The sequence below is a fragment of the Carcharodon carcharias genome, chromosome 12, assembly GCF_017639515.1.
Source record: "Carcharodon carcharias isolate sCarCar2 chromosome 12, sCarCar2.pri, whole genome shotgun sequence".
NCBI lineage: Eukaryota > Metazoa > Chordata > Chondrichthyes > Lamniformes > Lamnidae > Carcharodon > Carcharodon carcharias.
The window spans coordinates 86,318,642-86,332,630 of record NC_054478.1 but is presented as its reverse complement, the minus strand read 5'-3'; the positions used below and the strand labels follow the sequence as shown (position 1 = coordinate 86,332,630).

Below are 13,989 nucleotides of genomic sequence, written 5' to 3'. Positions count from 1 at the left end.
CGCAGGGTCAACGCAGCCGCAGAACCGCCTGTCAGGCCGAGGTTGCTCAGCCACCGGCACAGGATTATCTCGCGATATTAGCCCAGCGAATGGGAGAGGAAGAGCGAATGGGCGGGGAATGTTGATTGACAGATATACTAACCAATGACAGAAAGGGCTGCCGCCGTGAGTTAGTTGTCGGGGTTACGTGGATCATTGATACGTGGCAGCAGAGCTTGAGTTTGGGGAAGTGCGGTAGCTGATGGTTGTAGGCCAGGTTATTTGCTGCTCGTCAACCACCCTTATGTCCAATATGTACCGACATAGCCCTTTGCTCTTCTACTCGCTGGTTTGTACTGTAATCTTTAATTACATTTGCGCGAAAGTAGAAGAAGAAGTAAAGATTGAAGTTGTATACAAGCCAGAACACTGTGATGTGAAGAGCAAACGCGGAGATGCGCTTAATGCACATTATGATGGTTACCTAGCAAAAGACGGGTCCCAGATTTACTGCAGGTAAACTTTGAAGCGTTTCTGTCGATGCTTTCCTCTTTACATTTAACCTATTTTGTGCAAGTGCCATGGTACTTATTTTGGAAAATATACCACGCATATTTAGATAATTTTTCTGTGAAATTTCTGCCAATTACATTCTGCACCTTTTCCCTAAAGCAAATTGCTATTTCATATTCAAAAGCAAAATACTGTGGATGATGGAAATCTGAAATAAAATACTGGAAATACTCAGCTGGTCTGACAGCATCTGTGGTGAGAGAAACAAGAGTTAGTTTCAGGTTGATGTCCGTTCATCAGAACTGGGAAAATTTAGAAATGTAATAGGTTTTCAGCAAATATAAGGATAGGACGAGGGTAAAGAACAATAGGGAAAGTTTGTGATAGGGTGGGGGGCAGGTGAGATTAATTGACAAAAAGGTTATAGTGCAAGGCCATAGGGAGTGGCAAAGAAACCAGACAAAAGATGTCTAGATGAGGTGTGAATAGCAGAATGATGAACAGATGCTGTCCTAAAGCAAAAATAGGGGGAAAGCGAGGCAGTAAGAACAAAATTGCAAAGAAAATTGGGGCAGAGATTACAGTCTGAAATTGTTGAACTGAATGTTGAGTTCAGAAGGTTGTAAAGCATTAATTGAAAAATGTGGTGCTGTTCCTTGACCTTGCATTGAGCTTTATTTATCAGAACACTGAAGGAGGCTGAAGACTAATGAATTTGCATTGCCTCAATAAGTTAATGGCCCAGATTTTGTAGTCAGCAACAAAGTAACCGTACTTGCCAGTAACCTTGAAGAAAGCAACCCACAAAGATCTAGTGATTTCTGTGATGTGAATTTCACTGTTCCTGATGTGAACTTAATTCTAAAACCTGGTGCCCAACGGTTGGGATCTCATCAAGCAAGCTAAGCAGCCAACCACATCAAGAATTGTTACAGGCAGCAAACCAGGAAATAAAATGCACTGATTAATCTTCACTTTTTAAAAATCATTTTACAGAGACCAAAGTAAAGATTAGAACACCCACATGGAAGTATGGCAGAAGATGAAATATAAAATTAAATTTATATTCAAAACCTATAAAATAAACTCAAACCAAGAAATTAGACATTCCACAAATATAAAATTAATTTTTCACGGAAAGGTTGTTCAGTAATTGTGAACTTGGTCTACTGCTTAAAAGCCCAGTTACACCTTATTCAACAAGGCATAGCTTTTTATGTTTTTCTGGTGAAATCAGTAGCGCATAAGTTGATGTTCACATCAATTTAAGTGATCTTAAAATACTTCCATCTGCGGGACTTCAACACCACTCTTTAGAGGAACGGGGAATCACTGACAGCAGCTATTGGGTTTCCGCATTGAACTTCACGTGCAGATGCCATAAGTTAGTGTCAATTTCACAAATGCTGATTTTGCTTCATTGCTACTGTAAAATTCAGGACAATTTTTACGTGATTTAACAAGATCATTCAACCTCATTAACCTTCTGTGAAGTTGCAGTGTATGTTGTCTATTTTCTCACTTTTTTTGATTATTCTTACAAAGGGGGTTACTTATTTTTCAGTGTTCAGTTTTGAAGAAAAGTGTATGTACCTCAAATGTTAACCTGCCTTCTCTCTTTACAGACACTGATGCATTTGAAGTGCATTTCCAGTATTTTAATGTTTGTATTCTATAAGAAATCTGTTTTTGTTTGATCAAATTAGCTGTCATTTGTCAATTTATTACAGGTCTACTGTAGGCTTCTCCTCTTTGCCTTTTGCTGTCTGTCTGTTTAATATACTTCTACTGCATGTACCTCTGAGCTTTCCCAGTAAATGTGTGTGTTTGGTTCAGAGGTAACTTGACAGATTTTCTTGTGAGTATGTTGATGCAGAATATATTGGTTTTGATTCTAGATTTAAATCTAAACTATAGCTTCATATTTCAAATAAATCAATGGGTCCCATTTATTTTCAAGCTTCCAAAATTAATAATACTTTGATCCCCAGTATGCCAGATATATTTTTCCCTCCCTGGGAGTGATGAGTATACTCAATGCTCATTGGAGATTGCTTTTAACTACAGAATGTCTTGCATGTTGCAAATGTACTAAATAACTGACGCTACTTTTGAACAGATTAGTACCTCAAATAAACTCAACTAATTTGTGAACAGAAAATCCTGAGGTTAGATTGAAATGTTACCTGTCACAAACTTGCTTTGTTGCAGTAATCTGTTGTATGGAGTTTCTCCTCCAAGAGGAAAAAAAATTCTTCTGTTTATTAATCAGAGGGAATATAAATGTTAGTCACTCGACTGTGTGTTTATTTTCTCAGTTGAAGAAAGGTTTGTGATGATAAGCAGCCTGCATCAGAGAGCTTAAAATAAAGTTAATAATCCACTAAATATTATAAATGCATTTTTGGTTTTTTTGGAAATGTAAGAATATTTCTGTAAGCTATCCTTTGGAAAGCAAAATTAAACTGCTCAAGTGCAGTCAATTTCTGTGTTCTTACACTTAGTTGTGGCCTATTTTGTCAGTTTGATTCAAATTTTAGCTATGGTGGTCATTTCTTTTAGCCCATAATCTACTTTCAGGTTGAGGGAAATTTGGCCTCCCTCAACTGACCTGTATTTTTCAACTGGCATTTTGATACTGAACATAAAGCTAAACATCAGTAGCTTTATTATTGTAATATTAAACATTAATAGGTTAGTACCAAAGTAAACTGAAGACAAAGGTGAACACTTCAATCTGTAATCACTGTCATCCCTTTCTCCCTTCTAGTCTGGTTTATTTATTTTAACTTGTTCAACTGTTTACAGTTTATTATCTTTTATGTACATTTCTTCTTTGCTTTACTTATCACCTTTTAAAGGTTTTTTTTAATATTGCTCATTTGAAACCAGTCTAATGTCTGATTTTTGCAACCAGTGCTAGCCCAGATTCCATTGGTAGACATGATCATAGATGAGACTAGGTCAATCTCTAAAGAGTTATACAATGTATTGAATATTTTTCTTAATTCCTTTGTAGGTAAGTTATAGAACTTAAAATGAATTTCCATTTTGTGTTGTCATCTGATTGACCATTTAACATTTTGAATAAATTGGCATGAGTTGTTCAGTTATCATTTTTCAGCTAAGAAGCTTACATCATGCAGGCAAGACCTGGTATGAAGAGCAATATTTATAATCGTTAAAAAAGAGCAAAACTGTAGATTTTGTTGTTTAGCATTATTGAAACAAGCAATGTAACCAGGTAAACCTACAAGTAATTTGTATATTGTGCACTAATTGAGAATAATTCCTAAAGTCCTTATTGTGATGCTCTTATTCAGATAAAGTTTTATTGCTCTTAATGGAGACATTTCTCATCATACCAGCAAGCAGAGTTTAGAAAACATGCACACACAATTTGATACAGTTACCAGAGGCAATACCAGTATAAATGATGATTAAATATCTACTTACGTTTAAATAATAGTTCTATTAAGGTTGAGGTGTGGCAAGATTTGAATGTCTATCTTTAATATGGGAATGGTACTCCAAATTGACCATAACTGAGCACTGACCCCCAAACTCATGCCATTCCTAAGTAGCATATGTTTTTTTTTAAATTCACCCAAGGGATGTGGTCTTCACTGGCTGGACCAGCATTTATTGCCCATCCTTAGTTGCCCTTGAGAAGGCGATGGTAAGCTGTCTTCTTGAACCACATCAGTCCATGTGGTGTAGGTACACCCACAGTGCTGTTTATGAAGGGAGTTCCAGGATTTAGATCCAGTGACAACAAAGGAACGGTGATATATTTCCAAGCCAGAGTGACTTGGAGGGGAATTTCCAGGTGGTGGTGTTCCCATCTATCTGCTGCCCCTGTCCTTCTAGATGGCAGTAGTCATGGGTTTGGAAGGTGCTTTTGAAAGAGCCTTGGTTCCTGCAATGCATCTTGTAGATGGTGTACACAGCTGCTACTGTGCATTGGTGGTGGAGGGAATGAATGTTTGTGGATGTGGTGCCAATCAAGTGGGCTGCTCTGTCCTGGACAGTGTCAAGCTACTTGAGTGTTGTGGGAGCTTGCACTCCAGGCAATTGGATGGCTGCCTCAATGGTTCAGGATTCCTTGTTGTTAGGTTACTGTAAACAACAACATCTCTGAGGGGGAAATCCCTACACTGTATGGAACTTCCATTCTTTACAACATTCTGTAGAATCTCCAACATAAAGCCAAGTACTAACGTGTAGCCCTCTGGCATAGTTCTGCTGCAATATTAGGGATGTACGCAGGCTGGCTGTGGATTATTGGCCTCCTGGTAAGTATCATAATGGTAGAACAAAACAGAGGGAGATTTTTTTACAATACCTTAGCATTGTGCAGAGAAAGCTTCCACATTTTGGTTGACTTTCATCAGGACGTCACCAAGTTGGAAAGAAGGATTTTGGAAAGGATGAAGTTATGGGACATGGCTGTGTTGAGGGATCATCTAACTTAGTTTATTGACCATGTAACTATGTTTATGTAGTTTATGGACAGACATGGAATAGCAACACCTCCAACGTGTATGAATTTCTAAAATTCATTTTAATATAACAACAAATTAAAATGAAGTAATGTCCTGAGTACATTTTCAGGTTGCTTTGTGGAATCTGTGTGGGGAAAAAATTGTTCTCCTTTTACTTTATATTTTGGTTAGGTGGCCCAGCTTCCCTGCAAAACAGTTTTCATAAAAACTGTAATTTTATTATTTTGACTAATTGAAAGATTCATAACCTATGGCTAATTGAAAGAACATTTCTTATTTATTCCTACAGTCGTACAGACAATGAAGGCCATCCTAAGTGGTTTATTCTTGGTGTCGGGCAAGTGATAAAAGGATTAGACATTGGTATGACAGGCATGTGTGAAGGAGAAAAAAGAAAGTTAATTATACCACCTTCCCTGGGATTTGGTGAAATTGGCAGAGGTAATATCTAACTGCAATTTAACAGGTTTTCCTGTTTACTTTTTAAATTCCTGTTATTGAAACCTCATTAATTTTACACAAATGAAGTGAAAAGTCCTCCCATTTTAACTTGTAGATCAACATTGAATGTATAACAGAGCACAGCATGTACGTTATTGCTATGAATTTCATCTGTGAAGCAGCCATGATTTAATGCATGCTACTTAACAGCCTGAAACATTTTGGCCAAAAGCATGAACATGATTTCAAAATTTTTGATTTTCTTTGAAGAAATGAGAATCTAATACTGTTGCACTTTTGTGCACTGTGCAATAATGCCTCCTGCACTTTTGTCCTGTTATTTATTAAAGGAATGTTTGGAATGTTTTGGGCATAGACCTGATTATGCATCAAACCTAACAATAGTATTTACTATCTTTACACATGTAATACATACTTAAACTTCTGTATTGCCTTGACTAATTGGTGATGCCTCACTTTTAACTGTTTAAAATTTTGTGCAGTTCCTGAGGAGAAGCTTGTCCATCCACACAATCTGTTGATATCTTTGAACAATTATGCATGCTGAGAAAGATGAGACTCTGGTGTTGCTAGAGTAGAACGCATGTATTTATTTCTACACGGTATGTACACTCAAAATTGGTCCTGGGATTACTAACTTTACTAATATTAATAAAAATAATAGACTTTTGACCGAGCAATAAATTAACAATCACCACCAGGATTGTGGGTCAAAAAGGAAGCACATCTCTGCTTCAGTAACTCAGGATTGGCACTTAATGAAATTTCGCCAGCAATGTGAAAATAGTAAGCACTAATAATAAAAAAAATCAAGATGATGGATAAAATCAGTATTAAAAATGCTTTCCATGACAATAGAACTTATTAATATAAGTATAGTAATGGCTTGGTTAGAAGTATGTCTAGAGTAGGCAATTTTCCAAAAGTGAGTAGTGCACAAAGTAAGATTAAAATAGGTTATGTAAGGGGACCAATAATAAGAGGGAAAGAAAGGGTTAAACTTGTTTTTCTTTGGATTAATCAGCAAGCTACATCTAGGTAGGTCTGGCTTTCCCTGTGGAAGTGAGCAGTCAGCTTGTTTCTGTTGTGCATACCAGTCTTGAAGGATCGCTATATCAAAGTTTCCTTTGAGGTGGGGCAAGCGGGAAATCATGCTGTTGGGGGGCCTTTGCCTTGTGTCTTTCTACACCACTGATCATTGACTTAATTTGTACCTAACAATCAAGATTTGTCTAATATGTGGGAATGGTGGTCCAGAATTGGCCTCAACTGAGTGCTGAACTCATGCCATTCCTAAGTAGTGAATGATTTCCTCAATAGGTCAGAACTGCTTGTTGTTTGTTGGGTTACTTTATACAACAACATCTCTGAGAAGGAAATTCCTATCATGTGGAACCTCCAACCTTTACAGGATTGTGTAGAATCTCCAATGTAAGGCCAAATAATAATGGCACAGTCTTGCTACAATATTGGGGATGTGCACAGGCCAGTAAGGATTTTTGGCCTCCTGATAACTATCAAAATGGTAGAACTAGACAGAAGGAGATTCCTTACAATACCCTAGCATTGTAAGAAATTAAACCAAAATGGGTAAGGTTTCTCTATGCAAATTAAATCATTGGGATGGAAAGGAAGATTGACTAAAGTTATAGGACATGGCTGTAGTGAGGGATTAAAAAGGCACAGTTGCCACTTGAGTCAGGAAACAGCTTTTCAGTCTTATTGCATTAAAGACTGTAGTTAAAACTTCAATTCCTACCCGAAAATCATGATTTAAATGTCTGTCTTTAATATGGGAATGGTAATGCAGGATTAGCTATAGCTAACACTGGCCCCCAAATTCATATGCCATTCCCAAGTAATGTATGATTTCCTCAATGGGTTGGCTGTTGGGTTACTTTATACAACGACAACTCTGAAGAAGAAATCCCAAAGCATCAGGCATGTGGCTCTTAGTGAGTTAGAGCGTATCATTTTTCCTTGACAAATTAAGGGCATCAACTGCCCTGTCTTTATGGATGAAGAAAGGAACAATAGAAATGTTTATACTCACGGGTGAAAATGAAGGCCAGATGTAAACTAAACATACCTTTGTGTCAAAGAGAATTAATGTTTGGCTTTCTACTCAGATAAGATACCACCCAATTCAACCCTGCTTTTCGAAATTGAACTCTATGCAGTGAGACAAGGGCCACGGAGCGTGGAATCTTTTAAGCTCATTGACTTGGATGGTGATAAAAAGCTTTCCCGTGATGAGGTATGCAAGTATAATATTTTTGGAAGAATTGGTTATGTCAAACTTGAAATGATTTGAAGCTTATTTTTCAAGAAAAGTAATTTTTTTTGAAAGAAAATCATGGCTACTTTTGAACTGATACACATAGGAAACTTATCACATTGGTGCTAATGTGATCGTCTGTCTGCAGGCAAATGCTTTGCACTGCTCCTGCATGCCAAAAATGGATAATCTGTTTCTAGTACTGACATTATCACCCTGATGAACATATACAATTTCAACTCAAATCATTTCAGCCTATAGTGCCTGTTTCAACTCCTTGGGAGAGCTATTTAATTAATCCCCCTCCCTTCCTCTTTTCCCGTAGCCCTGTAAGTATTTTCCCTTCCAAGTGTTTTTCCATTTCTCCTTAGAATGTTAGTATTGAATCTGCTTCCACCAACTTTATGGCAGTGCATTTCAAACCACAACAACTCACTTTTTTAAAGAAAAATGTCTCAAGTCACTTCTGGTTCTTTAGCCAATCACCTTTTAAATCTGTGTCCTGGTGTTGGTCTAGTAAAACTTTTTTGTGCCCTCTCCAAGGCCTTGACATCCTTCCTAAAAATGTTGTGCTCAGAATTGAACACCATACCTGACCTGAGATCCAACCAGGGTTTTATAAAGGTTAAGCGTAACTTCCTTACTTTTGCACTGATTTTCTTAATGAAGCCAAGGATCCATATGATTTTTTTGAACAGCTTTCTCACCTTGTCATGCCACCGTCAAAGATTGGTGTACATTTAGACTCAGCTCCCTCTGTTCCTGCACCCCCTTTAAAATTGTACCATTAAGTATCCTCATTCTTCCAACCAAGATGTTATCACTTCATATTTCTCTGCATCAAAGTTCATCTGCCCATTTTACCAGTCTATTTTTTCTTCTATTTGTTCATGGGATATGGGCATCACTGGCTAGGCCAACATTTATTGTGCATCCCTAATTGCCCTTGAGAAGGTAACGGTGTGCTGTTATCTTGAACTGCTGAAGTCCATGCACTGTAGGAACACTCACAATACTGTCCAGGATTTTGACCCAGCGACAGTGAAGGAATGGCAGTATAGTTCCAAATCATGCTGGTGTGTGACTTGGAGGGGAACTTGCAGCTGGTCGTGTTCCCATGCATTTGCTGCCCTTGTCCTTCTAGGTGGTAGAGGTTGTGGGTTTGGAAGGTGCTGTTGAAGGAGCCTTGGTGAGTTGCTGCAGTGCATCTTGTAGATGGTACACACTGCTGCCACTGTGTGTTGGTGGTGGAGGGAGTGAATGTTAAAGGTGATGGATTGGGTGATAGTTAAGGGAGCTGTTTTGTCCTAGATGTTGTCAAGCTTGAGTGTTGTTGGAGATGCACTCATCAGGCAAATTTCATCACACTCCTGACTCGGTGCCTTGTAGATAGTGGACTGGCTTTGGGGAGTCAGGTGGTGAGTTGCTCTCCTCAGAATTCCCAGCCTCTGACCTGATCTAGTAGCCACAGTATTTATATGGCTGGTCTAGTTCAGGTTCTAGTCAATGGTAATCCCCCTGGATGTTGATAGTGGAGGATTCAGTGATGGCAGTGCCATTGAATGTCATGGGGAGATGGTCATTGCCTGGCACTTGTATGGCATGAATGTCACTTTATCAGCCCAAGCCTGAATGTTGTCCAGGTCTTGCTGCATGTGGACATGGACTGCTCCAGTTTCTGATGAGTCATGAATGGTGCTGAATATTGTGCAATCTTCATCGAATGTCCTCACTTCTGACCTTATGGAGGGAAGGTCATTGATGAAACAGCTGAAGATGGTTGGGCTGCGGTCACTATCCTGAAGAACTTCTGCAACGATATCCCAGGACTGAAATGATTGTTCTCCAACAACCAAAACCATCTTTTATGCCAGGTATGACTCTAATCAGTAGAGAGCATTCCCCATGATTCCCTTTGACTTTAGTTTTACGAGGGCTCCTTGATGTTACACTTGGTCAAGTGAAGCCTTGATATCAAGGGCAGTCACTCTCACCTCATCGCTTGGGTTCAGCTCTTGACCATGTTTAGACCAAGGCTGTATTGAAATCAGGAGCTGAGTGGTCCTGGTGACCCAAGCTGAGCACTAGTGAGCAGGCTATTGCTGAGTAAATGCCACTTGATAGCACTGTCATTGGCACTTTCCATCGCTTTGCTGATCCCACCTCCTGAAGTTAGTTCTATCTTCCTCATTGTTTACTTTTCCAAGTTTCCTATCAAATAACAAAGTTTGAAATTATATCCTGTATTCTCAAGTCCAGGTCACTAATATATATCAAAAAAGAGAGAAATTGTCATAATCTGACTCCTCGGGAACATGACTGTATATCTCCCTCTAGTCTGACAAACAACTGTTCACCGTTACTGTTTTCTGTCGCATAGCCAAGTTCATATTCAAACTACTGTGTGTGTCACAGTTCACTCAGAAAGTCCAAATTGCTGTGGCCACATGCATTTATGCGTTAGATAAAAGCAAAATACTGCGGATGCTGGAAATCTGAAACAAAAAAAATTGCTGGGAAAACTCAGCAAATATGACAGCATCTGTGGTGAGAAAGACAGAGTTAACTTTCAAGTCCGTATGAGTCTTCGACAGTCTCATACAGACTTGAAATGTTAACTCTGTCTTTCCACAGATGCTGTCAGACCTGCTGCATTTCTCCAGCAATTTTTGTTTTTGTTGCAATTATGTGTATGTGTTGTCAGGAGCTATAGATAGTGATGGTAGAGGTAGAGGCTCCAACTTTCTATCACATGACTGACCAGGAATCTGTCCTGCATTTACTGCCTGTGTTGGAAAGATTTGTAGGTTGATGCTCAACCTATTTAGCCAGATTATGAATGCACCTTCCTTGGCCTCAAGTCTTGTGGTGGGACTCAAACCTAGAGCTTCTGGTTCAGAAGCAGAAATGCTATCAACTACACCACAAGACCACCTCATTCACCTGCTACTGTCTCTTTAATCTCATAGATTGTGAGCACAATTAAAGCCTATTATCATTTGCAAATCTGGGAAAGCGCGAACACAGTCCCCCACTACCACAAATTTTGCAGTCGAGTATCCTGTATTTGGGGATGTCACAGGTGTCAGCACACCCGCAGTGCAATGGGATAGCCTCGTCCTGGGTGCACAATCTTCATGATCATTGTTTCTCCCCTGTGGTACTTCATCTAATCCCTTTGAAAAACCCATAAATACATCAGCCACACTACCCTCATCAACCTTCTCTGTTATTTTATTGAAGAATTTGATCAAATTGATTGCCATTTTTAACAAGACCTATAATTCCCTTCTATGCAAAGTTGAAATACATTCTCTTATTGATTTCAGCTGAAGATATATTTGCAAGAGGAGTTTAAGAGAGATAATAGGAATCAAGATCCTAGCTACAAAGATCGTGTACTCACAGATATACTCATAAGGAATGATCATAATGGAGATGGCTACATTTCTGTCAGAGAGTACAATGTTTTTCAGCATGATGAGCTGTAGCATTTGTGCTCGTAAGATAATTTAGTATCTACCTAACTGAAATGGTGTTTTTTTAAATACCACTGAGTATTTTAAAAATACTTTCCTTGTTACTTCACAACACAAAATATTTTTGCCAAAATGTTGACCTTTTGATACTTTGAAGTTATTTTAAACCTAATATCATGGTTAATATTCATAAAATACTGTGGAACTGGGATCACTCCAGTGTTTGTATTTAAAAGAAATATTGAATTGTACAATGACCATTTAAATAAATGTTTTGAAATGAACAGCTGTATTTTCATGCCTCATTTTTGGGCGTTGACAATTTTAACTACTTATTGAAACAACTGAAATTGTATAACTAATTGCTGCTGTTAGAAAATGCAAACTAATGTGTAAAACGAATGCAAGAGCTAAGGGCACTTAGTTTGTGAAAATCAATCATCCTTCATATTGTTCAGCCAATCCTTTGCTTTAGGGGGCTCCATAAATCAGAAAACCAGAAGAAAGCATATTCTCTGCCTACAATGTAATTAGAAACACATTGCTCTCTTTAACAGACAGAAATGGATCTGAAGCTTGTTAACAAAAACACTGCCTTCAGGTTTGCCTGATGAAGGGAACAAAGTTTAAAGAGTGTAGCAAGGTGATGATCCCTGAGTAGTTGCAGCCCCTTTAAAACCTTCCCCTTCAAGATAATTGCACTTGGGCGTAGGAGGAGACTTCCCCAGCCAGGTGAGCATAAACGAGGAGGTTCAGATGAAGCGAGTGAAGTGCTTACATTGAAGGAACCACTAGAGGGCACTGACACCAAGGTACAAAGAACACTAACGAGGACAGGGTGATCATGCTAGAATTGCAAAAAAATTGAACCTGACACCATTGGTTGTGATCTCTTTGTTACAGTGTTTAGGTAGTAATTTACAGTTCCAAGCAGATCATTAAAACTTGCTGGGTAACTGGACAAAGTAGCCTGTGTTTTCTTGTTTAGCTTCTTTAGCAATAGAATGTTAATCCCTGGCCAGTTTATGTCCACCCACAGAAGCTAACATGTTTTCTCCTGCCCAAAAGTACTGGTCACCTGAGTCTAAGACCAATAATTTCTGTCCACACCAGCTCAAATTCTGGTTTTCCTTCTAACCCAGCATGTTATACATCCTGAGTTAATTGTACATAGTCATTTCCTGCCCTTATCAACATCAGTCCTCTTTGAACTGGAATAATGGGCACCCATTGTTGCATTGATCAGCTTCATTGATTTTGTTTACACAGTCATTGCTGATGTCAAATTTCATTAATAACAAGTACTTACCAAAACACCATCTTCTTTGGACAGATGGGTCTGTTTGAAAATGCTGTTTTTATTTTAGAATATCAAATTACTGCATTCCAGAGATTTATCCTTACAACAGTCTATCAGTAAGTGAATTAGTAGATTAATCCATGATTTTATCAGAAGCAGGATCTATTCACTTTGTGACCCTGAAATGATGTGGGTCTTTTGCCATGGCCTGCTGAGGCCACCAATAGTGTAAATGTAAAATATTACAGAAGCCAAAAGGGGTGGACAGCCAGGAGATTAGAGGACGTTGACACATGGTGTGATTGAAGAATCACATAGTGAATGGATTAGCCTCATAGTTCCTGCTGGGTTTCAGAACTGAAACAGTGATTTTATAGTAACTTTTGAATACCGAATGAGGTATGCAAAATTAATTCTTACTCAATGCCTTGGGTGGATGAGTTGCTGTGGTTTCACAATGCCTCTGACGGTCCATATCTGACCCCGTTGTTACATAGTTCTCAAACCACCTACACTGCATACTACTGGTGGCAGATGCTCCCTGTGTGCACTCCAACACCTTCAGCAAAATAGCATCTGGTCCAGCGTGCACCATAAATGTTCAAGCAATTTATTTTGGAGCCAAAACTGCACAAGTAGCACTGAGCACCAAAGATGAATGTACTTAAGAGCTGAATTTTGTGGCCCATGGCTCCAGTTTATTTTTTCTTCTGAATTAAAAAACACAATTTCCTTCCAAATGGTGTTTATAAAGATTGTACTTTGAATCATTTATGAAAAAAACTGGTTTTTGTTTTATACATAAAGCATTAACATTAAGATAACTGCACCATAGTAAATTCAAATCACTCAAAATTGTTTGATTGCAAATTATCACTTTGCCAGAAATGAAGTTGAGATACTAGTATCTACTGACAGTGTTAATGCTTCTTAATGCAAAGTTGGCAATGCGGTAGAAATGAGCTCCTTTCCAAATCAGCAAGAATCTTCTGTTCTCTCAAAGTTATTTTACTTAACCAGATTTCTCATCATTATTTACAAGTTGTTGAGTGCATGTTCCTCAATTTCCACATTAGGTTCAAATAATGTTCTTCGTACAGAGGAAAATGCTGCAGTGATGATTTTGCTTCCAGTTCCATTCATATGCATGCTGATATACAGAAAGGGTTAAGCTGTCAATCATGGTGCATTGTATTTTTCAGGTACAGGGTAATAACTCCTTATATCAAAGGAAATGTCTTTATGTATTTGTATCTGCCTAAAGCAACAGTAGGCAAAGCCACAAAGGCCTCTGGATTATCTGTTATCCACAATTGGGCTGGAATTTAATGGAGCCCACCAGAGAGGGCCAAGTGGCAGGTGGGCTCAGATAAATCACAGGGATGGCCGTGCGGCCCATTACCGCTGGTGGGATAACTGACCGCCATTTAGTCACCAGCAGATATAGGCTGATGTGGGAAACTACTGGTTGCT

At 38.6% G+C, this 13,989-nt stretch overlaps 1 protein-coding gene and 1 non-coding gene across 2 annotated transcripts; one reads left to right on the top strand and one right to left on the bottom strand.

The window, feature by feature from the left end:
• Window positions 1-180: 180 nt before the first annotated feature.
• Window positions 181-11,500, top strand: fkbp7 (FKBP prolyl isomerase 7). The gene is made up of 4 exons (XM_041200106.1): window positions 181-495; window positions 5,287-5,438; window positions 7,589-7,716; window positions 11,067-11,500. Exons 1-4 carry the CDS (start codon window positions 242-244, stop codon window positions 11,226-11,228), a joined length of 696 nt encoding a protein of 231 aa, XP_041056040.1. The 5' UTR covers window positions 181-241; the 3' UTR covers window positions 11,229-11,500.
• Window positions 10,744-10,905, bottom strand: LOC121285372. Its single transcript, XR_005944657.1, has one exon. It is a non-coding gene; the product is annotated as a U1 spliceosomal RNA (small nuclear RNA).
• Window positions 11,501-13,989: the final 2,489 nt, after the last annotated feature.

What these genes read in the sequence shown, in the direction of transcription:
- fkbp7 (XM_041200106.1), top strand. Translation starts at nt 242, where the DNA reads ATGGTTGTAGGCCAGGTTATTTGCTGCTCGTCAACCACCCTTATGTCC. An exon ending in GGGTCCCAGATTTACTGCAG is followed by an intron (nt 496 to 5,286) that starts GTAAACTTTGAA and finishes TTATTCCTACAG; the next exon opens with TCGTACAGACAATGAAGGCC. An exon ending in ATTTGGTGAAATTGGCAGAG is followed by an intron (nt 5,439 to 7,588) that starts GTAATATCTAAC and finishes CTTTCTACTCAG; the next exon opens with ATAAGATACCACCCAATTCA.